Source organism: Platalea leucorodia (genome assembly GCF_965183815.1).
Source record: "Platalea leucorodia genome assembly, chromosome: 2".
Lineage (NCBI taxonomy): Eukaryota > Metazoa > Chordata > Aves > Pelecaniformes > Threskiornithidae > Platalea > Platalea leucorodia.
Genome location: NC_138824.1, coordinates 29056198 through 29081319, shown reverse-complemented (window position 1 = coordinate 29081319; position 25122 = coordinate 29056198). Strand labels below are relative to the sequence as shown.

The window sequence follows — 25122 nt, the reverse complement described above, 5'->3', positions numbered from 1 at the left end:
GAAGCATTAGAGGTGGTGGCTGATGCTAAAGGTGTGCTAAGAAAAGCTCCTTTCTGCAATGAGCAGCTTTAAGTTTGAGAAAGCTTCGCATACTCACAAAATTCATGTAGAGTCCTTATGAATGTTGTGCCTTTCGGCACTCGCCCCTCTTCCCATTCCTGTAGCTGGGCCTAGAGGCAGGCAAGCGGTGCTCCTTGCTCAGCCATTGCCAGGCAATTCTTTCTCCTGGTGCTTTGCTTGCTCTTGTTTTGCTCTCTGGATACCACGTGCCTGGCAAGCTTTCAAGTGCTGGTAGCTCCTCCATGCAGGAGAGGTGGGCAGGTCAGACAGCACGTAGCTTTGCTGGTGTACTTAACTTTCACTTGTCTTCTCCCTGCAAAATAAATAAATAATTGACGCGTGAAGGGGAAAAGCGTGGGAGGAAAAATGTCAGGAAATTCAAAGGTGAAGCTGTTTCCTCCCTCAGTAATATTTTTCTTCTGCATGTTGTTTCTTCTCTTCAAACAATGGGGTGAGTTTGAATCCATTCTTAACTATCAGCCTTGCCATTGTTTATTCATAAATCCTTTCATGTGTGTGACGGACCTCAGGAAAAGCCCACACTTCCATTGTGAGTCCTCTGGGCTGGCTCTCTGTAGTACAGTGCCAGTACAACAGGCCTTCAGTTCTTTGGGGTCGCCGTGTGCCAATGAATTAATATTGACAGTGAAGTATATAATGTGTGTGATTTAAAGGTGTAGGCTGTGAGATTTGATAACTCTGTCAAAGCCTAGCTTTTTAAAAAAGCAAATAAATAGCTCAGATACTCAGAACAAGGATTTCTGATGTTAATTACTTAAGCATAACGGTGTTCGCTAGCTTTTTGTGTGTGTTCGTGTGTATGCACACACTTGCATTTGGGGGAAGGGGTGTTTTGCTGAAACAGGTGAAAGTTAGTTCTGTAGTATAGAACAGGAAGCAGATGGGTACTAATTAAAGCCTTGTTGATGATAAAAGGGTGACTGAGCTTTTGAAGCAGCTGCTTTCCTAATTTTATACATAGCTGGTACGTACTTAATGTAAGAGCCGGCCTCCCCACACTTCATTGTTTTCGTGAAGCCGGAGGAAGTGCGTGTGCATGTGCGTGCGTGCTGCCATGGCTGAGGGATGCTGCTTGCAGCGCTTGCTGTTTGCTTCCTTCTCTGTGCTAGAGAAAATGGTGTTTTCCAAATGTCTGACAAAGGTGCCAGGCACCTTTTCGTCTCCCTCCTCCCTTCACCTTTCCACATGCGAGTAGGCACCGGGCTGGCAGGAGCGCCTGTTAGCAGTGGTGCTGCAGATAAGGGAGGGCAGCTTGCTGTGTGTTGCAGGTCCGTGTGTCTCGACTCATCTGGGAAAGAAAGTTATTTTTCATGGCTGTTCGTTATTGCTCTGTTAGACTTTTGCGAAGTGGTTAAGAGAGTTAACAACCAAAATACCAGTGAGGGTGTCAGCCTCCTCTGTGTGTGACTCGTGATTGTCATTATGGTCTTTAATCTTCACAAGTACTCTTTATACTGCCTTTACTGACTTTTCTCTTATCTTGGGGCTCGTAGGATGGATAATAAACTCATCTTCCAAAAAAAAGGAAACAAAAAGATTCAAGCATGTTGTATTGAAATGTAGGCGAAAGAAAAATAGCAACAAAAAATAGCAGATCTTCATACAGTAGAAGTAGCAATGTTAATTGTAGTATTTTAATGCCCTGAATAGAAAATGAGTGTCAGACATTGAGAAATAAATGGTAAAGTTTCTGTTGACTTGAGTAGAATAAGTTTTTTTCTGCCTTGGAGGAGCCAGGTGACCCAAAGTGTTGAGGGAAGCGTTGCCTGGTTCTGTGGCTGACACTCCTTACCTCGGTGTCGCCGAGCGACTGGTATCTACTGTGACTCATTGAGCAGCTACGATGAAACTGCTGTACAATACGAGTCATAGTCTTTAAATCCTTCTCTGTTAATGCGGTTAGTGGGGGTTATTTCCCCCGTATCTTTTCATTCTTGTGGGAAGATGACCACAACCTGGCAGAGCTTCCTAACCTGGGACCTGCTCTTGTTTGTTCCCTGCATGTGAGAGGCCGACAGGTCTCACCATAGGAATAATCCCAAAAGCCTCTTGGCCCTCATGGCAGGAATGAGAGGATGCAGCTGATGAGTCTGCCTCTTTCCCTGTCCCTTGTTAACATTGCTGATGGGTTTGTGAATGTCTCCTTCTAAACTGTGCACTTCTCTGCTACTGCATCTCTCCCTGGCTCACGGCAGCCGAAAGGAGAACCATGAGGTCCCAAAGTGCATGGAAGAATGGCAGTGCCACCTTCTCCATTGGACAATATGTCTCTCGGAGGATCTTCTTACTCTGAAGTCATCTGGGATGTCTGCATTTCTGGTTATGGGCTCAGTGAGTTGTGCTGCATCACTACAACCAAAACCATTTGTTGGAGTTTACCAGGTGCCAGAACCTGGTGCGGGAGAGCTTTTCTTCATGCACAGACTGCAGGGTTACGAATTCTCCTCTACAGTACTGGTTCCTTAAATGTTCTGGTTTTTACGACCCCTTGTTTGTCAAGAAGCTGTTGCTGTTTGAGTGTACTTTGACATCGTACTTGTGTTAATCTTCTTTGGCCTTATCCTTTAAATTGGCCTTTTGACAAAGTCTGGGGGCTGGGTTTAATCTTAGGTGGCTCTTGCTCTTTTTCTAGAGTCAGCAACTTAAAATTGTCTATTTTCTTCCTGTGGTGCAGGTGTATTTAAGCCAGGATTACAGGAAAGCCAGCGCAATCAGAGAGAGGACATTTGACTGTCACTACCTCCCATAGCTGCCTTCTGAAGGATTTTTAAAGTATTTTGGAGGCCTGAAGAATCTGTAGGCTTCACGCTGAGAACAGCTACAGTAAAAAGGATGCAAGTTTGCCAATAGACTTCATTAAAAAAAATTAAAAATCTCTATGGTTAAGGCTGTTTGAGAAGTGGGCAGCCTCTGTGGCAATGCAGAGGAGTCATGCAAGCTGATGCAAAGGTTGTGGTGTGCCCTTAGCTGTGCCAGGAAGCAAGCACCTTGTCGCTGCTGCTCTCTGGCAAGCTCTTTCTTAGGGTAAAAAGCCCTTAAGCCTGCTTTAGACGTGTTTCTGTGGCTTTTATTAGCCAGCCATACTGTGTAGAAAACACTGCAGTTGGGGGATCTGTACGAGTCACAGACTTCTCTACAATTCTCCTTAGGGGTGAATGTGTATCTTAATGCTTTGGTTGATCATGCTCAATCTTGAATATTTTCATGTTTGAATACTTAACACAAAAATAGACAGAAATAGGTGAGAATTGCTAAAAAATTAATCTTTTCTGTTTAAAATATCACTTAATTTTTTTTAAAGAGCTGTAGAGCACGGAGATTTGTGGTTTTGTTGTCAAAATTACTCAGCTACTACTCTCCTTGGAGAAGCAGTCAAATGTGTTGAATGTATATGTGCGTGGGGGATGGTTGCTGTTGTTAGGCAAACTTTGAGCAAGATAACTCTGAGCTTCCTTATCAGATGCCCCCGAGATGCCTGGCGCTGAAGGAAGTAGGCAGCAGTGGAGGAGTGAATAAGGGGTCCTTGAATAATTGATGGAGGAGGAAAAAGGAGGATTGAGCCCACGTCCGTTTTGCCATTTTCCATTATTTGAGCCTGACACGTGCAATGTGTTTTTAAGTGGTAGGTCCTGAACTCAGCTGATGCCTTGAGATTTTCATTAAAAGGAGTATGTAAGGGGATACTAGACTCTGGTAAAACAATAATTGCTGCCTAGATATCTTCAAGGTACTAGGTCCAGATCCATCGCTCACTGCTCCAAAGCTGAGTTTTGAAAGTACCTTTTTTACAGAGCCAGTCTTGGAAGAAATGTTCTTCTTTCCTTCAGCTCCCTCTCCTTCCCAGATAAATGAGGAACATGTAGTTAAATCAGAGTTGTTGTTAACTGTAGTCTTTTTAAGAGATACAAACTTAATCTTGCAGCAAACAACAACTTGCTTGTAAATGTTGAGGTCTAGACTCTGCCTTGTGAGCAGATAATTATTCTGTTGTTATCTTCTCTGATTTGGTTACTTTTATTCCGGGGGGGAGTAGGGAGTAAGGGAAGAGGAAAGAATGAGAAGGGGTAGGGTAGGTAAGCTTTTCTGTTATTATTTAAGACCAAGCACTGTGAAGTGCATACATTCAATATTGCTCAAGTGTTAAAGCAGATAAACTTCAATTATTTATGTTTACTCTCAACTTCTGCCACTTTTTTTGAAGCTTCAGTTACCAACTTTGTCATACAGAGGCTCCACTACAGCATTGCACTATTGGAGAGGCTCCTTTGATGTAGCTTTGTCAAGCTGGCATACCTAAATTGAATTGAAAATAAAAGTAGAGAATGGTGATGCCTGTGTCAAGCCTGGCATATGTACAACTGGTGGTGGGAGAGAAAGGGAAGAAAAATTGATTGATGCACAAGGTCTTATCTTTAGGAAGACTATCTTTGCCCCAACTATTATTGTTTGGCTGGCAATCATTTGGCTCAGCCCAATCCCCAGTTGCTATGTTTCAGGGGCAACTTTGGAAGTTTACAGCTAGAAAAGGTCCATGAGCTCTTCTGATTTACAGACATGCTGATCTGCTTTTTCTTGCATGTCTCCTTGTGCTTTTATTTAGTTACACACCTGAAATTTGGGGATGGGGAAAGTTCTTCTGTTGTTGCTGATTTGCCAGAAATGTTCTGTGGGTAAGTTGGTGAATGTGTTCCACCTCCAAAAGAAGGATATTTTTGGATGGCTGTAGCACACTGAGGTTTGCTTGGGTAGCCTGTAGATATCTGTGGGGAGAGGGAGTTATCTTGTCAAGCACCTTTATTTTTGAGTCAGAAGTCTATTTTCCTAGAAAATGAGATCTTTCAAAGTTCATGCTAGGGGGATCCCAAATAAGGTGGGGTCATTCACTCTGCCTTTTGAGAACAGAAAGAGTTGTTTTTTTGAGCCTGTGTGCTTGGAAGACTTGAGGCATGGATGTGATGTTATATCAAAACTCAAACTTAAATTTTGAAGATATATTTTTCACAAAGATGGCCAAAGGAAAACACATAGTGAAACTCTCATGTTTCTTCTCTGTTATTTATTGGGATTCCTAAGACTTCTCTAACGGAGGAGAGGAGGAAATCCTGCTGCATGAGAATTGAATGCTTGAAAGATAATGTCCAAATTAACCCTGTAGAAAAAACCCTTGAGAAATTCCTTAAATGTAGTTCCGTAATTTCTATGTTGGCACAGAGACTGTTTTGTATGAATTGTGTGACTTTTGGAATGATGTCGTTCTTTTTGCTAATCCAGAGGGCATATTCTTAGGAGTCACGACAGGTTAGTAATCGTGTCCACAGCAGACCATGATCCTGATGAGCAGTGGGGATGGCATGTAGTTCAAAGTCTCTTTTCTAACTGTCTGCCTTAGTGTCAGGGTGAACGTAGGCAAACAGTGCCTTGCTGGGGCTCTGCCTCTTCCAACTGTGTTACCTGCAGTGCCTGGGTACGTGTGAGCTGACTCCAGAAGAGCTTTGTTGGTTTTCCTATGATTTCAAAACGAACCTTCAGCAAACATGCATGGTTACTTTATATTCTGCTCTTTTTTTTTTTTTTTTTAATGTCCTGTTTCTTGCTCCTTTGTGTTTTGTTCTGGCCATGCTTGTGAGCCAAATCATAGCTGTGTTTACAGGTTGCAAGGCTGTGTAAAATTATGAATTATCTTCTTGCTGTTATAAGTCAGCAGCGGACAGGAAGAAAGTTGAAAATACTGAATAGGCAGCATATTGCTGTGTAGGCACTTAATGTTGTTACAGTGTGATATAAGTTAAAATATTGCTTATTTCCTCTTTGCTGTTCAAAACAACCTGAAGCATGTTATGACCAGGATCTAAACAATAACTGAAAAAGTAAAAACAAACATTTTAACAGAGAAAGGCATGGCCTGCCAAATACTCTGCGTAATTTATGACTACATGAATAATCAACAAACAAAATACTTGAAAACACCTGACTTTTCAGGGGAACACTTTAATTTCTTTTTAAAACAAAATGAAAATGTGGAAACATTCCCTGTAATGTATTCAAAACTGAAAATAATAAAAAAATTAAACAAGAGCAGCAAGGGCTGCAGTGTCTGCTGGAGTTTGCCAGCAGTTTAACAAATCTGTGGACATAAACCCCTAGATGTATCCATGACAAATTATTATAAAACTTCATAAACAAACATGGCTAGAGAAATAATATTGGAAAACAAACCTCAGTAAACATGCTTGCTTTTTTCTGTTTCATCCTTGTTTTTAAAAAAGCCCTTATGTGATCCACAGAATAAATAACTTCCTGTGTCTTGATAGCTATTGCAAATGACAGCTCCTACTGCTGACATTCCTGCTATTTTTAATCTGATGTAAGTTTGTGTCCTGTGATATTTTTTTATTATTATTACTTTTTGAAACGAGTGCCCCATTCTGACCTAGGAAGCCAATCCTCTCAAGAAAAGAGCTTGTGCATCTTTAGAGCTGTGCAGGGCGCTGTGTTGTGTGAACATCTGCGAGAGGGAAAACTAAACTGCCGTACTTAAAAGAGGCGAAAGTGGGCAGAAGGAAGCAAATACTGAGCAAGTCCCTGCAGAATGTCTTAAGACTTTCTTGTTGCAACCTTTTGAATTGAGTAGGGCATTTTAGCTTGCTGTCTCAGCTGTACTTTTGCCATAGCACTTTAGTGCGTGTCTGGGGAAAGCTAGAGGAGAGCTCCTCTGCCTTCCCTGTCTTTGGGCAAGGCACGGGAGGGATGGGAGGCCTATGGCAGCCTTTGTGATTGAGAAGTTGGATGTTGCAGTTCTTAAATCTGAACCTAGGCTGCCTGGTTACCCACGGGCTTTTCATTGCAGGAGGGTGGGAGCAATGATGGTGAAGTTTGCACCAAGCAAAGACCGTGACCTTCCATTAGGCTCCGGGAGGCAGCCTAATCCGAAAGCTGCTAAGAGCTTTTTGAGTTTGTGGGATTAATGAAGGGGGGTGGAAGACTTTTCAAAACAGTGTTTTCTTCTCTGAACTGATGGGGCTGACGGTAACATCTTTCCTGGGACACCTCCTGTTGCACCTGGCAGTCCCCAGTGCGCCCAGAGGTTCCTTATGTCAGGCTCTGTCCAGGGGGATGGGAGAATGAGTGAGGTCTTCTCCAAGCAGCCACAGTGAGGACAGTCTCCTTGCGTATATCAAATGGAGAGAAATAGTAATGAGGGGAGATAAATTAGACCTAATTAGCAGGAGAAAAATAGCACGTAAAACGCCTAACAAAGCTCATTTTTGCATAACAGCATCCCACTCTGAGAAATGGCTTAGTTCGTGTCCAGCATGGTTCTGCACTTCTCTAGCACCAGTTGCATATGTAAAAGGTCCCAAGCCACAACAGTGTGGCTTATGTTCCTTTTGACTGTCCTCATTGTAATATTTTTCTTTTTCTTAAAAAAATGGGCGTTTGAGTATTGTGATGAATGCTGATGCACCAGAGCTCGTGGGCTTACTCTATTAATTCCATTCTTGTCATTAAAAACATGCTTTTCTCTTGTCCTTTTTACTCTTCTTGTTTGGGAAGGAGGAAAGCAAGTAAATACAGAGCTGATGGTTTAAGTCACTGTTGCCAGATGACATTCTATGGGAATGTGGACTTGCCAGTATGTAGATTGTAAATAGTCCTTTGATTTAGTAAGGGTCTGTTAAGTACAGAGCACAGCCTACAGTAGTGAGGGAATAGGAATGCTTCCAAAACTGGTGCGAGGGAAGAAATTACCCTTTAGGTTTCCCTCCTCTATGTGCCCAGCTTGCTCTGAGAAATAGTACTCAGCCTCCTGTAGCCTACTGAAATTTGTGAGCATGTCTAGGGGTAACTTGGTTCAGAGTTGGTGCTTCACGTTTTGCAAGATTGGGCGACTGTGGCTTTATAATGCTGAACAGATGTCATAAAACCCAGTGATGAGCGCCAGCGTTTCTTGAAACTGCAGCCTGGAGAATGTCACGGAAAGCAGCATTCAAGAGGAAGGCGCTGGCATGAACAGTGCAACCACCCGTCAGGAGTCCTCTGAGTCCTGAGACCCTCTTGCGAGAAAATAAACTAAAAGCCCTTGAAGTATAAACCACACCTTACGTGAAAGAGGGTGGCTGCAACTGGCCAGACGGTGGAGAGGGGCAATGCGCACATGGAATATAGCTCAAGGCTGTAATGAAATTTGGATGAGGGCTTTTTGTGGGCATTGTAGTGGTAAATCATGTTATATAAAATCTACTAGGCTATGGGAGCAGGCTTGAGTTGGAAAGAGCTCTCCCAAAGAGAGTGTGCTGGTGGTCTGGTATGCTTCTGTGGTAGGGGAAAAAAGTACTAAGAACTGTGTTCAAAGGAACTGAGTAGAAACACAATACCTAGTATATGTGCTGCCTCTTTAGGATGTACAAAATGGAGTAACTGGAAATCAGTACTTGCTTCTTGTGACTCTGGAAAAAAGAATGAGTATGAAAAACAGAACACAAAGAAAAATGAACAAATATTGGCTGCATAAGGCAATATCCTTTATCTACGTATTTGCAGACGATGCAGTAGTTTAAAGAAATCTGATCCTGTTTAAGCTATTTTAATAAAAACTTAAAAAATCTATTTTTTCTGCTAATATTTTGTAAACAAGAAAATGATATTTTCTTTTCATATGTGGGAAAGATAAAGGGGGAACTGGCTAGTGGAAAAATAAATAGTAAAACCAGTGGCTCTATAGACTGGACCCTACTCACGTACCAAAGAAACTAAAGGAAAGCGAAATGTCCCTGTCTTCTTTCCTCAGTTTCTCTTGGTTACTACAGCAACATCAGATATTTACAACATCAGGTGAAATCCAGAGCGTTGTTGTTATTTTTAAGCTGACACTGTCCCCTTACAAATGTGAAACCTTCAGCATATTTACCACTAGATGCAGTAAAGAATCTCTGAGGATACACTAAAACAAAAAAACCTGCCACTGTTTTATTTTCTTTTCTGTATTTTAGGGGACTATAGTTAAATTTTGCTAGCCTATCCTTGCACTTTCTGTAGTCAAAATAAAGATCAAATGCATAGTGAGATGTAGCGTAAGATATCGTTCAGCCTGTAAATGGAAGGCTTTGCCCTTCTCTTTACAAGACTTGCAGTTTCCTTCAGCCAGGGATTTCCTGTGGGGCACAGCTAACCCTGCTGCAAAGGAAGCTTGCTGCTTTCATTGACTCTTTGTTTCTGACAAACTGGTATTCAGTGACACCCATGTCCGGAGAATTTGGCTCTTTTGCTTGCTAAAGGAAAAGGCTTCCTCTGCTATGCTGGTACAAGCGGAATAAGTAGATATATTTCTTTTTTTTTTTTTTTTTTTTTTTTTTTAATCTGCACAAAGACTCAGTCAACTCAACTTTTTACATTATTGCATCTGTACATCCCCCTTGGTATGTTACTCCTCAAGGTAAAAAATACAGACAGGCTTGGTGGCTTTCCTGCAAACAAGCAAATGTCTTTCTGCTGCCCTTGTCAGATGAGTTTGTGCGTTGTAGGAGTGGCGGGCGCAGTGCTGCAGGTGTGCTTGGCTCTGTCCGTGGATCCACAGCTGCAAGCTGGCAGCTGCTCCTTCTGTGTGTCCCTAAGGAGAGGTCTATGGTCAGGCAGTGGGCCTTGTTGCAGGTGAAGTAAGTCCTCGAGCCTCTCCAGCCGCACCTAGTCCATGTGCAGCACAGCGAATGGGTCAAGCATCGTGGACTTAGCCCATGTCTCCAGTGCATCCTGCTTTGCTCTATCAGCCTCAGTTTTAACTTATTTTCCACTGTTATGGGTAGCCCATTGCTTGTAAATCCATCAGGTCGTGACAATCATTCCAGCCCTTTAGATTATTAGTGATTTTGTGAAAGCAAATAGTCTTGATCCATGAAGATGAAGAGAAGATGTGTGGCTCCCTGGTAAAGCATCCAACTGAAACCAAACACTTAGGGTTAGGTCTGCTTGTGCCTTTACCTAGGCAAGTGGCAAATGATTACTTTGGTTGTTATGCAGAACTTTTAACAGTAAAGCTGATGTGAATCCTCAGGCAGGGATCTTTCCAATTGTTTCACTTATCCTATTAAAGCTTTTGGAAGAATCATATCTATTTTTTTCTTTCTTTCTTTTTTTTTTTTTTTTAATTTCTTGGATGTTCTCTGCATGTCCACAAAGGCCAATGCAGAAAATGAGCCCTGTTTTCTGACTATGGTGTTTCTCACCTCTGTGGTTTACACTGAAACTTTGGCCTGTTTCTCACCTTATTGCTTCTTATTGGTGAGAACATGTTTCTAGTGCTCCTTTTAAGATGATCTGCTGGTCTAATTAGTATTGATATATTTAGCATGCATGCACATTTGTACCTCTTCATTAGAGCTAACGAATGTCAATAAAAGGCAGCTTAGTTTTAGAAAGAAAAAAAAAGGGGGAAGCTTTCTATAAACAGTGCTGTAGTCTTTGTGATGAATTGGGTGTAACCGTGGAGAGTGGCAGAGGTGAAACAGGCTGTCTGTTAAACAGGAAACGAGTGATTAACATTTTTTGTCCTACTGATCATAATTATTCCCACTGGCTGAAAAAAAATAAACACCCTTTAGTCGCTCTTTACTATAGTCGCAGAATAAAATTTTAAGCTATTAGTCATTCTGGCATTGTATGGATGAACTGCTACTGTATTACTCCAAATTTTTATTTATTTATGTTAATAAACTTTGCTTATAATTGTGATTCCTGTTTTCCTTGCAATAACCTGCTTGTGCTCTGTATTCAAGGACAGCTTTGCCTCAAACCGTTACTGCTGCTGTAGTGCCTGCCTCCCCTCTACAGTTGCATTCCTGGTTGCTGCGTTAGAGCCTGCAGTGAATAATTGTAAGAGAGCTACCTGCCCGTCATGAATAGCAGTAGCCTTCCTCACGGTTTATTGCACTACAGATAATTTAAATGGTTTTAATCCTTCTGATGAGCACACATTAGCAGTGGTGCACGGTGCTAATCTTGGCTGCACTGTCATTCGGTGTGGCATTGGCATGTCTGCAGGTGTTCCCTCGCTTACCTTTCTTGAACAAAAGATATATTCTTCTCGTACACGTGATGGCCTATATTCTGTGGGACTGTTTTGAAAGACATTAATTATATCCCTGACCTCTGATGGTTTATTAATTGAATCCTTTATCAGCTTTTCTATGATAGCACCTGGGACTGATGTCAGGGCACCCAGGTTATGCATGTGTCCTCCTGCTTTGCTGTTTTTGCGTTACTGACGTAACCGCAGCACAGGCTGCTTGCAAAAGCCAGAGGTCTGAGAGTGCTTAAAGAGGGAGGAGAAGAGGCCCCAGTTATAAGGGCATCCTGACTTTGAAATGTCAGTAGGGCCTCAGTGTTGGCTTCCTGTGTCACTAGTGAACTTGGGAAATGCTTCTTCATCATAAGCTATATATATACATATGTGTATATATATGTTCCATATTTGTGGAAAACAGAACTGTTTATTTACAGATACGGAACCCTTATATTTGTCAAACACTTGTTTCCCGTCTGTTGGAATAGAAAGCTTACAGCATCAGTTTTGTAAAGGCACTATTAGGATTTGTCTGGATCACCAAATACATAGTTATCCCTGCTAGCTTTGAGTTTTTTTCATCTGATATTTATTTCTTCCCTTATTTTCTACACTTCACAACTTTTGTTTTATCCTGGTGGCTATTTGCTTTTGGTTTTTTATAACACTGTGCTGCCTTCTTATTGTCGCCTTTCTTTCACCCCTGAAAACCAATAGCTTTTACACAAACCTGTTGGCTGTCTTGGCTTCCCAGATGATTTTACCAGAGAGGGAGGAAGTTCCATTTGACAAATCCCTTTTAAAAATCTCACAATTTTCATATGCATCTTCGTCTGTTGTTTTTCCTAATCAGTGTCACTTAGTTTCCTCGGCTTTGAAATGCTAGCAAATGTTTATATATTTGGTGTATGCTGTGTTGATATTATATCATGCCTGTATTGTGGTTATAGAAATAAATGTAGTTATAAAAAGGAGTATTGGCACTGATATAGATGATCGTTAACCCGGTTGTGACTCTGTCTCTGTCTTGGAGGTACTGAAAACATAAGGGTGGTCATAAGAAGTTTTGACTGGGGGCCATCACATCTGAAGTATCCAGGACTGTGCTTGCCCTGTGTGTGTATACTTCCCATTTTATGCTTTACCTTTTTAATGGTTTTTATGCTCATTCTTTCTAAATGCCCGTGTAGAGGATGTAGGCAGGTGTTATCATCTCATTAGAAATGTCCAAACTGCCATTATGGAAAAGTGCCTCAAAGGAGTCTGCCTAGAATGAAGAGGAGGATGTCTGGGGATAGCAATTGGGAATTAATCAAATATGTGTCAGAAGAGTTGTCATTTCTGACACATAAGTATGCATAGCCAAGTCCCTTAAACATCAATGTCTGGAGCTGTGCATGTGTTTTTCTGTTACTACATACTGTGTTCCAGAGGAGAAAGCTCCAGTGGTTGTGAAATTCTGTCCACTCCCTGGTACCATGTGTGGCAGCAGGGTACAACCTGAAGGATGGCCAAGCAACCTAACCACTCATCCGTGACAGTGTCCGAAGTTTTTTAGTCTTCTACAGCTATGAGAAGGAAGCGTAGGAGAGTATAAATCTGTGGACTTAACTGCAGAATGTGCAGGACTTAGATTAATGCCACTGACATGGTCACAGGAGACCCCCCTCCGTGCAGGAGACACATGTATAGCAACTGTATAGTGATAACAGAGTCTGTCCCATTCTTGTACATTCATGAAGGGAACAAGGGATGCATTGCTGAAATCTTATCAAATGAAACAGTCTCTGAAAGTATCTCCATGTTTGGAGATGGTATTTCATGGATAGTGTTCTGGGAAAGACTCTCGCTATGCCACCACCTGTAATGAAAAGCGCAGAGAAACAGTGCAAGGTCCCTCTAGTAAGACTGACGTGTTTCTGCACTTTTTCCAGCTGACACTTAACCGTATAACAGCGCAGGACAAAAATGAAGTAAAACAAAAGCACCCCCCCCCAAGAACAAAGGACCCAAAAAAGCATGACCTGTTTAGGAGGAAATCCTGCCCTTCCACCTTCATGCAGCTGCAGGTGGCAAATTGCCAGCATCTTCTAAATATGACTCTTTGACCTGAGGCTAAGTGTCGTGCTTTCTGTCCATGCTCTTATCTGACAACAGGGAAGGTTTCTGAGCTGTAATCAAAGAATGCTGCAATTGCGTGGCAAAGATGGCTATTTCATTAGCATTTGAAGCGTCTGACACCTCAGCCAGATGTGCAGTTGTGTTGGTGAACGTTGTAGTATCAGGAACGCTTTTCAGAGAGAAATGCGGCTGAGGTGGTTTTATGAACAATTGTGCTATCTGTTGACCAAACGTTTTTGGGTGTCCAACACTAGCTTCGAGGCAAACTCAAGCTCTATGTGCAGCATCTGCATCTGAACTTCTTGTATCTTGTAGTCGTTAGATAAGACAAAAAGGATTGCCTTACACTAGACTGTTGTATCAAAGAAAATTCTGGTACATCTGAAGTTTCCAGAGTTCTCTTTCCTTCTTGGCCTCCTCACCCTGCCCCTGCAAACTTGGCAGGATGGTTGGAAACCACAGCAAAGCGGGTACAGGCAGCGTAACTATTCCCAGCAGACCTGCCTGTTTCACCAGGCATGGTCTAGCTTAGCCTTGGATAGATGCTGTGTGGTGCCACTGGCCACAGTTAGCCCCTGCTGCTGCTATCTGGCTGTTAATGCTGAAGGAACCCTGAGCAAGTGTGGTGGTGAACTTCCTGTCCTTTGCGCACTTTCCTAGGAGGTCTTTTCATGATTTCTTTTTAGAGTGGTGCTTGCCACTGAAGCTCCAAGAGGAGGGTGATTTGAATATCTGGACCTGCTGTAGAGTCCCCATACACAGACCTTGAGAGACAGGTCTGATATCCTCTGTAACAGCACATGGAAATCCTGGGGTCTTCCCTTCTCTGCTGCAAAGCTTTTGCTTTGGTGGTGTCTCCACAGAGGGACTTTGCTGGTTCTGAATCCTGCTGTAAACTGTCAGTAATGTGACACGCTAGCACAGCTGACTCATGCGCCAGCCACCACTGATCACAGCAGACACCTCTCAGCAGTGATGATGTTAGCTGATGGGTCTCTGAACTCCTACCAGTCCTCAACACCGACTTTCTTGCCAGGCAATGTTCCTATTGTAATATTCTCAAACTATCAGTTAAAATAAATAAATAAGCAATCTCCCCCCTTCTCTTTTTTTTTTTTTTTTTTTTTCTTTTTTCAAATTGTGATTATCTTAGAGGGCCATGGCAGAATCATAGAATCATAGAATTGTTAAGGTTGGAAAAGACCCTTAAGATCATCGAGTCCAACCGTTAACCTAGTACTGCCAAGTCCACCACTAAACCATGTCCTCAAGCACCACGTCTACCCGTCTTTTAAATACCTCCAGGGATGGAGACTCAACCACTTCCCTGGGCAGCCTGTTCCAGTGCCTGACTGCCCTTTCGGTGAAGAAGTTTTTCCTAATATCCAACCTAAACTTCCCCTGGCACAGCTTGAGGCCGTTTCCTCTCATCCTATCGATTGTTACTAGGGAGAAGAGACCGACCCCCACCTCGCTACAACCTCCTTTCATGGAGTTCTAGAGAGCAATAAGGTCTTCCCTCAGCCTCCTCTCCTCCAGGCTGAACAACCCCAGTTCCCTCAGCCGCTCCTCCTAAGACTTGTGCTCCAGACCCTTCACCAACTTTGTTGCCCTCCTCTGGACATGCTCCAGCACCTCGATGTCCTTCTTGCAGTGAGGGGCCCAAAACTGAACACAGCACTCGAGGTGCGGCCTCACCAGTGACGAGTACAGGGGCACTATCACCTCCCTGGTCCTGCTGGCCACACTATTCCTGATACAGGCCAGGATGCCATTGGCCCTCTTGACCACCTGAGCACACTGCTGGCTCATGTTCAGGTGGCTGTCAACCAACACCCCCAGGTCCTTTTCCTCCAGGCAGCTCTCCAGCCACTCCTCCCCAAGCCTGTAGAAGCAGTCTTTAGTGTTGTATTCCCTGAAAGTTTCTCTCCAGCTTCCAAATCGATTTCAGATGTTGTTTGGAGAGGTCTGAGAACTACAGTCAGATACTGTGCCCCGGTCTGTATTTGCAGCCAATTCAGCTGATGGTAGTGCAAACTGACTGGCAACACGTGTAGACTGTCCCCTTGGATGAGGTGTACGAAGCAGTGGACTGCTGAGGTGTCTCCTGAATGAAAAATTGGTGGGCAGTCATTAGACTGTTAATTTTAATAGAAATGTCTGACCTGTGTATTATGAAAGCAGTCTTGCTCTTATGGCCTCTTAGGACCTCCCACTTTGTTACGGCTGCATCTGCCTCCAGAGGCCAATTCCTTCTGCCAACTAGTTACTGTTGAATCTGTTTTCCAAGATGCCATGGCATGCTTTATTGCAATACCATCAGCATATGCACCTTGGTAGCAAATCCACTTGTTTTTGTAAAATGCACCGTTGCGTCCATTCCTTGCTCTCCCTTTTGATGGCTATTGCAGCACTCTGGCTGAATGGGTACTGTCTGTGCCTGTGTGTATGAGGGTGGGAGAGACCATGGGCACTCGTAGGTGCTTTTACAAGGTTTGGGTCTTGCAGTTCCCTGGATACTCACAAATCCATAGTTAGATCCTGCTTGGAGAGGTTTGCGGTGGGGTTAAACAGGAACTCTGCAGCAGGAGCTCTACATTGCTTCCCTCTCCCTTGCATGCTCAAAGGGCCGGGGTGGAGGAAAGATGGCCAGCGTGCCTGTATGGTCTCTCTTCAGTAAGTACAGGCCTACAATGTTGTCAGGTTTAACAAAGCAACTCTGGTTTTGGGTGTTTCTCTTAAGTAAAACACCAAAACAATTTGCTGAAAAAAATAATTAAATACCTCAACTTTAATTGGAATAGGGGTATGATTTTTTTCAGCAATACATCCGGTTAAACTTAAGTTGCATGTTTTAGTATGACTATCTCTTGGGTTTAAATGCAGTGTTAGATATCAGCAGAGCTACTTGCACCCAAGGATTTTAATGGCTGAGACATTTATTTCTTTAATTGTTGTAAAACATTTGAGTTTATTCGTTGCTTAGAAGAGCAGCAAGCAGGGCTGTGTGGTTTGGCTGTAGGAGATGTTGGAAATGCAGCTGAATGATATAAATGTGTAGATTCAAAGGAATCGTTTTCTTGGCTTCACGAGTTTTATTAGCTGGTATGTGCTCGTCACATTGCATTTAACAGATACTGGTTTTGCATATTTTGGCTCTTAAATCAGTGATAAGCATATCCACAATTCCCGGTCTGTATGCTGAAGTATGGCATGAAGTCGGTTCGCAGACAAACAGGAGCAGAGGCTCTCTGTGCTTTATCTCAAAGGCAGAAACTCAATCCCAGGAAACACCCCACAGGTGGCAGCAGCCCTGCTGCGGTCCTGACAAGGTTTTGATAAAATTCCAGCGCGGATGCTCTCAGAGCGATCTGGCATGCTTTGCCACTGCGCGGAAACCCGCCTCAAACTGTGGCCGCTTGCTTTTCGCGTCATTCAGGCCAGGTTTTGGGAGGCTTTGCTTCCAAGTCCTGCCGAAAGCCACTGCTGGAGGCGTCTCACAGCCTGCCGGGGCCGGCGGGGCCGCCGAGCGCCCTGGCCGCTGACAGCCGCGCTGCTCCTCTGGCTGCCAAGATCCACTGCTGAAACTATACTTTTTTATCAGGTCATGTTTGCGTCTGGCAAAGATTTGTAGACACAACATCATTAACAGCAGTGCATATTTTCACAAGATTTACCTCTTCAACACTTTTTCCAAGTTAGTAAATCATAGCTTCTTTAATGTCCTGCTGGCTGCGTGAAAAACAGGAATTTATGTAACAAGCTCTGGGCCGCAAACCTTTTCCTGTTAGGAAAAATTTTTTTTCGTTGCTGGCAGAGTTAGGAGACAGCTCTGTTACTCAAAGAGCGACCTCAGATGTCCTCAGTACAATAATACCAGATTATAACTTTTTTGATGACTAAGGAATAGCAGTGATTTCTTAAATATTTAACACTTCTGTTGCAGAGAAGAGAGAATTGAGCCTTAGCACGGTATTTTCTCTGCCTGATGTTTTGTGTGTTTGATATGCCTATTTTGATAGTAAACAGTAAGCCTGAGCCAACGGGGTATGTTTACAAAATACAGTAAAAAAAAAATGAACTGGCGCAGGAGGTTTTTTAATCAACAGACGTTCAGAACAACTTTCTTGCGACATTTCTAGAGCTGGACTTGTGTCAGCCGGGGATTCGGCTGCGGCCCTCGAGTGAAAACAACGGGCTGCGCTAGGCCGGCCTCACGAGGCTTCTCCATAGGCCCTTGCGGCCACGGGCAAATCCAAAGATGGATTTTTGGGCTTACCCTCCTGACGTGTTACCTGCGCCTGGTGAAAATAAAATGTCAAAGCCTTCCCTAATGCCCTGTAGCTAGAGAGAGGATGAGATTTTGATTGCAGGGTTACCTGCAGTGAAGAGATACAGTCCTACGTTAATTACTTAATATGACAATGGATTCCTTTCAGAATTGAATAAGGAAACGCTCAAATTGTCGCTGGTGTTTGTTTAACTGGGATAATTTGTTAAAGATGGTTCTTTGGAGGGGAAGGAGAGTTTGGAAAGGTTTCTGAGGTTAGGCACACGGTTTGACTCCTTGCTGTGCTGGTTGAACAGTGAGCTGCCATGAGGCCATGTTCTGCCATCTTCTGCTGTCAAAGCGTGCCTTGTGCCCCTGTTTGGGGAGAAGCTGCCCACCTGGGGGGTAGCCTCAGGACACTGCTGTCTGTAAGGTGTTACACGACTGTAACACTTCCTTGCTGCCCACATCTGCTGAAGGTCTCCTCTTTGACCCCAGAGTAACCATTCTTCTTGAGCTCTGCAGGTGGCCAGGCCTGCTTTGGCTGGTTGGCTTTCCGCGGTCCACAACGTGTCGTGGCCCTTGCAGGGAATTTGAGCCTGTTGTCTCTGGTTTGAGCCAGGCCCCATGAGATGACTGTTTTCACCTGGCATAGTCTTTGCTCATTTTCTTCTGTCAGCTGGATGTATAAGCAATGGGGAAAGACGTGCATCTTTGAGAAAGCAGATGTACACAGGAGGAGAGGTAGAGTAGAGAGGGTGAAGGTACACGTTTCTGGAGATGCTGCTGTCACAGGCAGCACTCTGGGTTGGGAAATACAGCAAAAGCAGCCAGAGACCAGAGCAGTGGCTGTGTCCCTCGTCCTCTGGTTTGCCTCAGAAGGCATGCAGAGCTCCATGAGCTGTGTCATCCTCATGGTCTGGTGCTGTAGTGGGTCTTGGGTGTCAGGTTAAAAACTTCAGAGAAGATAGATTGGATGAAAAAGGTCAGAAAACAGGAAAGACAGAACAGGGGTTTTGTAGGTCTGGCGGCCATTTAGTGTTTTGCGATAACTGGTCTACTGGCCTGCTGGTCAAGATCAGCCTTACTCCTGCTTTCTAGAAACAGTCTTTCCATTTCTGCTCCCCCAAATTTTTCTTTAGACAACCTGCTAAAAATGACTATGAGTGGAAGGCCGCTACTGCATAATTGATTTCTTTACCATTGAGGTCTAATTTCTGGTGTACCCATTTCATGTGTTGTTTTGTGGTTCCCTCCTACTTGTTCTGCATGAATTGCAGTCCTAGTGTGGACCGTGGGTCCCCATGTAGACTATGCTACTGTCCCACCCTCCTACCAACATCTGTGGCTGCCTATTTCAGCACTCTGAACTTGTGGCCTTTTGTTAGCAATTATGTCAAAATAGAGGACAGCTTTTCTGTTAATATAATGTTCTTTACATCTACTCAGCAGAAAATTACATGAGGAAAAAGTGTTTATCTACAGCTTGGTAATGCAAAGCGTAGTCTGTTGTTAACAGGTCAACCTGTGGCATTGGATTTCGGATTTTTGGATTTTTTTTCTTCTTTTTTTTTTGATTAAAGAACAAAACATGAAACATGACTTGTGGCTCAGGAGATAATGAAAATCTTCAGTACCTCTGGTCGGTCTCGGCACAAGATATCTTGTGCCCTCAGGTATTAGAAGAGTCAATTTTGCATATTAAAATGTTGATTTTGAAAGAGAAAGATGGTTTTAAGGCTGAGGTTTTAAATGCAATTTTGTCTATGCTGTTTGCATTCCCTTCTCCCTTATGATTTCTTAGGCAATTTTCTGATGTTTATTTATAAAAATTAGAACTTAATCCTCAACTGTTTTTCTATATGTGTTTTCTCACATAACACAAGTAATATAAACCTTACTAATGTTCAGCAGCAATACTCACAGGCTGGCGTGTTTGCAGGCTTTAGGGACGTGCATGATGAGATGCCATTATAAGGACCATAGAACAGGATCTAGCATTCCTGAACTTTGCTTAAAATGATAAAAAAAATAAATCCCTAAATGCAATCAGGTTCAACTCATTAGAGTGAAGCTGATAATGAGATCTTCCGTCATCTTCTTGGTCGTCTGGTATATTTTGTCCCCTTTATGAGGAATTTGTATTTCAGAACAGCTCCTTCAGTATTTTATTTAACTTTTTATAATGTCAGATGTGATCGGGCCACATGACAGACAAATGGACATGGCAACTCTCTGCAAGCTCGTTTCAGCCAGTTCTGAGTGCTGAGCTGATAAAAGAAGTTTCCAGACTAGCATGTTTTCCCATTTCATTATTACCCCATGTTTTTTAAGAAAATGAGAGTATGTTTGCAAAGACAAATATTAGTACACCATAAAAGAAGCATATTTTCTCCATTTCTTACACCTTATTTTTTTTTTCAGAATTCAATCCGTCACAACCTGTCTCTGCACAGCAAGTTCATCAGAGTGCAGAATGAGGGAACAGGGAAGAGTTCCTGGTGGATGCTCAATCCTGAAGGAGGGAAGAGTGGCAAATCTCCTAGGAGGCGAGCAGCATCCATGGATAACAACAGCAAGTTTGCCAAAAGCAGAGGCAGAGCTGCCAAGAAAAAAGCATCCCTTCAGTCTGGTCAAGAGGGAAATGGTGACAGCCCCGGATCGCAGTTCTCGAAGTGGCCTGCAAGCCCCAGCTCTCACAGTAATGATGACTTTGATAACTGGAGTACATTTCGACCTAGAACTAGCTCTAACGCTAGTACAATTAGCGGAAGACTTTCTCCTATTTTGCCAGAGCAAGATGATCTTGGAGATGGGGATGTGCACTCCATGGTATACCCATCATCAGCCACCAAAATGACTTCTACTCTACCCAGCCTTTCAGAGATGAGTAATTCTGAGAACATGGAAAATCTTTTGGATAACCTTAATCTCTTGTCACCTAACACGTCAATGACTGTGTCAACCCAGTCTTCTTCTGCTACCCTGATGCAGCAAACACCAGGTTACTCGTTTGCATCCTCGACCACAAGTATAGGTTCACCAAATCCAGACTACAGGAAATTTACTTATGCTCAAGCTAGCATGAACTCTTTGCCCCAGATTCCTATGCAGACTCTTCAAGACAGTAAATCAAGCTATGGATCGATGAGCCAATATAACTGTCCCGCAGGACTTCTGAAGGAGTTACTGACTTCCGATTCTCCGCCACACAATGATATCTTGGCATCAGTAGACACTGGTGTTTCCCAGGCTGGTGGCAGGGCGCTGGGCCAAAGTGTGCTGATGGTCGCTAACTCGGTGATGCCAACTTATGGCAGTCAACCGCCCCACAACAAAATGATGAACCCTAATGCCCGCCCTCACCAAGGACATAACCAGCCAACACCTGCAGTTAATGGTCGTGCCTTGTCACACACAGTGAACACCATGTCACATACTTCAGGTCTAAATCGCTTGTCGACAGTGAAGACTTCGTTACAAGTGCCTATGAGTCACCCGATGCAGATGAATGCTATGAACCCGTATGCCCCTGTTAACAGTTGCAATGGCTACGGAAGGGTGGGAATTGTTTCCCTCCACCAGGAGAAGCTTCCCAGTGACTTAGATGACATGTTAATTGAACGGTTGGACTGTGACATGGAGTCGATTATCCGTAATGACCTTATGGATGGAGAAACGTTAGATTTTAACTTTGACAGTGTATTGCCTAACCAAAGTTTTCAGCACAGCGTAAAGACAACCACACACAGTTGGGTGTCAGGCTAGGATGTAGTGGGAGGTAAGCTGTGCTTTTTATAATAAATCTGAAAAACAACTAAAGGGAAAAGAGATGTCAAAATGCTTAAAATCTGGGTGGTCTTCTGTGTTGGCATGTGAAGTGCCTCTATTACAGTCCGTCACTTTCCAGTCCTTTATTAGTTTGTAAATCAAGTTTGCACCGGTGCGTTAGGATTGCCATGTACCAACTTCTGTTACTTCATGTGGAGCACTAGTGTTTTCCCATTGATATTTTAAACAAAAAACTTGCTGGTAACTAACAATTAAATGAATAATTTTTTTTTTCCCATTTAAGTTATCTTAAAGCTAGTTTGAGCGTATTTTAATAGATGTAACCTTTTGGTGTGAATGTTAATTTGTTCTTTTTGTTGTTTTTTTTGTTTTTTTTTCCTTCCTAGGCTACGGTTAAATTCTCCAGACTTGTCTGACAGCAGGAACTGAGAAAAGCAGTACAAAGATGTCCTTCACCTTCCTTTTTCATTTTCTTGACAAAGCTGTGCGCATGCACTAGCTTTTTTTTGGGTCTTTTTTTTCTTTTTTCTTCCTTTCGTCAGAGTTGGCAGCAGACAGAGTATTTTCCTGTACAGGATGTTTGCCCAAGGTTTGCAGGTTATGTGCTGCTGTAGATAAGAACTGTGCCATTGGAAATTTCATTACTCTGAAGTGCCAAATTCACTACACCATATAATCACAGCAAAGACTCTTACTTACATCATGTTGTGCTTTCGGTTTTGTACAGTATGATCTGTAGAAGAATTGTTTTTTAAGACTATCTGTTTTGGTCCAAGAAAAGTTTATAAACTTTTGTAAGAATACTGTGATGATCTCATGCCCTAAGTAAGTTTAACCTTCGTTGATGTTACCTGTGTTCTTATGAATTGAGATTACTGTGGACTTGCCTTGCAGCAGTACGAACTGCATTATTTTACTCAAAATTGCCACACATTTCACATGGGAACAGAATAGCCTGTTAAATATGATCCTACTAAACTCACTGACTATTCAGAGCAACCAGTAGTTTAAATGCCGTTTGATAAGTTACTTGTATTCGTGTAAATTTATGCAAGAATATATCTGGATTTCATTGTCAGACTAATGACTTTATTGTTGGACTTAAGATAATTTTTTGAATACTTTCCAAGCTATTTTTCTTATAATTAAATTCTACTTTTGTTACATAGGCAACTTAAAAAAAAAAAATAAATCTGAGATCTGGCAGCATTCATAACCTCTTCGTTTTGTACAGTATTTTAACTAGATTAAGTACATGTTTTTATAAATTTCCCTAGCACTTGGGAGTGCTAATAAAGGAAAAGCTTAATAAGTATCTTGAATACAAAACATTTCTGTCCCTTTTATTGTTTTGTGATGTATAAATATAGACAACTTTATGTTTAGGAAATATTTAATCAGTTTTATATATGCATTTTTAGAAACGTCATCTGCTTCTACTATCATTTTAACTCTGACTACCACAAAGTGTTAAGTATTCATTGTTAGACGCTTGTACAATGCTTCACATTTATATTTATTTCATGGAGGTCTCATAATGTTTGTGCGCTCAAGAGCAGAACGTTTTGGAGAAAATCCATAATTTTAGAAAAATTAATGGCAAAATTGTCATTTGTCTTAGTTAGCACTAGTTTTAGGGTCTGTCAGTGTTTCTGTTGTAATGCAGTATGTTTGAGGAGGCAAAAGTGCTACTTTTCAGTGGGATGCTGAAACTTTTGTGACCCCCTATTACAGGGCAAAACATTACTGTTTTTTTTAAATAAGGAAGATACAGTAAGTGGCAGAATTATACAAATACACAAGCTTTAGGGTAGGGGAGAGCATTAATGATAAAGGCCTTGTTCCTGTGGAAAAACCTGCTCTTGTTGGAGTAGGCACACCGACAGCTACCTGAGCATTTTCAGGATTGGGTCTTGGATAAATGATTTCTGATTTTTTGTAATTGCATGATGCAGTTTTCATGGGTGTGTGGATAATGGGCCTCACCTGTCTTTTCACTGGTTGCTACACATGGTTTGTGTTACAGATATCCTTAGAGCTTTTTTTATGCACTGACAGGATGAAGTTTTTGTGCTAGGGCTGGCTGTTGTGAAGAAGGGGAGAAATAAATATTTTTCACTGATTTTTGTTTTGTCTATGCAGCCCACAACTGGAAAATGTTCTAATTGAAACATATGTTCCCTGTAGTGATGGCGTGTGGTGGAGAAAGAAATGGGATGTGCCAAGAAAATGAAGTTTAGTAACAAGCCATATATTTAATGATCCTGTTACGACTTTCCTAAGGCTCTGCAATGTATTTATTGATGTGCTAGCATTTAGCTCCCTGTTGGGCTTAAATCACTACTAATTACAGCTGGTCCTACATTTTTAGATATCCTATTACGGTTGTCAGCAGTTCCAGAGGTTGATGTTAAGCTATCCTGTGATACAGGATCTCCCTCAGCATGAAATTGGTCTTTGAACTTTGGTTGAGCAAAATGAAATGTTCTTAGTGCAGAAGCCTCAATGAAGCCTCCTACTTTTACAGGCAGATATCTCCAGTAGCATCTTCACCATCAAATTCATAGTCTCTGAGACTTGATGGTAAATCCTGGCAGTGGAGCAAGCAGGAGGGGTCACATATGGGTTTCTGAAGATCCTTCTTTCTGCTGCGTGTGCAAAAATGTTTGCTCCCAAGTGGGCACTGATATGCATAGGCCAAATTAGTTACAAAATTCACCTCTGCATGCAAAGAAAGCAGTACTTAATGCTATATACTCCATGGGGTTGCAGCTGAACATGCTACATTTAACAATATACCTCCTGTTTATTATTTACTGCTACTGTATAATTTCCTGTATACAGATATTTTTGTCATTTCCTTTTATAACTATGAATAACATAAATGTAGCCGTTCCTTAATTATGACAGTCTGTAGGAAGCCTCTTTTAATTATTGTGAGAAAGCAGTTGTAGATAATCAGAGGTTTGGGCTGTGTGGTCAAATTTTTTTTTTTTTTTTTTTGTGGTGCCATTCTAATATTTTGCAATTGTAATTCTGGTATACTGTGAAGTCTGGTGAAGGGGCATGTTGTCTGCCTTGAAAACAAACATTATGTGACCTCTAATAATAAATCCTTTTTTAGTAAAAGTACCAAGTTTCTGGAGTAACTTAGTTTGTCAGAATTGTTGTAAATGATTGGTTTGTGAATTGTGCAGATGATCTTACCTATGCAGCCTTGTTTTTGACTTTTCTCTGGTTTGTACTGTTATTAAAAGTTTATTGTATTATAGAGCTGTTCAGATATTTTAAATATAAAGATGTATTGTTTCCATAATATAGCTATATGATATTTGTTTAGGTAGTAGATGCATTAATTGGAAAGCTCTGCTTTGATAAACTGACAATTTGCCTACACTTATAAGCAAAAGTCATATTGCTTATTATCGGCTTAAGTCAACAGAGCATCCCTAAGAAGAGAAGTTAAAATTGGACCAATTATAAAACAGTATAAAATTTGCACTTGTTAAACCACTGGATGTATGTTAGTACTTTTTTATTTTTCTACTGATTTGAAATTCCTATTTTCATTATGAAATTGCTAGGATCTTTAATTTATGACTGATTTGAATAAGGTATTCTCATTATTATTATTATTTTGGTAATCATAATGTAAAATACAGCATGGTTTATGCAAGCAAAAAGCAAATTACTTGGCATTAAAACTGGCCTCCTTTTTGAAGGTGTTCCACAAACCAGCAATATCGTGAGAGATTGGCATGTACATACTGCTAGTTCTACTTGTGAGTGGTGTGACAGCTCT

The 25122-nt window shown here is 42.0% G+C and overlaps 1 protein-coding gene across 1 annotated transcript in view; it reads left to right on the top strand.

Moving 5' to 3' along the window:
- Positions 1-24833, top strand: part of FOXO1 (forkhead box O1) — a 66776-nt gene extending 41943 nt beyond the window's left edge. The window contains exons 2-3 of the mRNA XM_082303819.1: positions 19953-21309; positions 21707-24833. Of these exons, the coding sequence (XP_082159945.1) occupies positions 19953-21296 (1344 nt within the window). The 3' untranslated portion in view covers positions 21297-21309; positions 21707-24833. The remainder of the gene's footprint in view (positions 1-19952; positions 21310-21706) is intronic.
- The last annotated feature ends 289 nt before the right edge of the window (positions 24834-25122 follow it).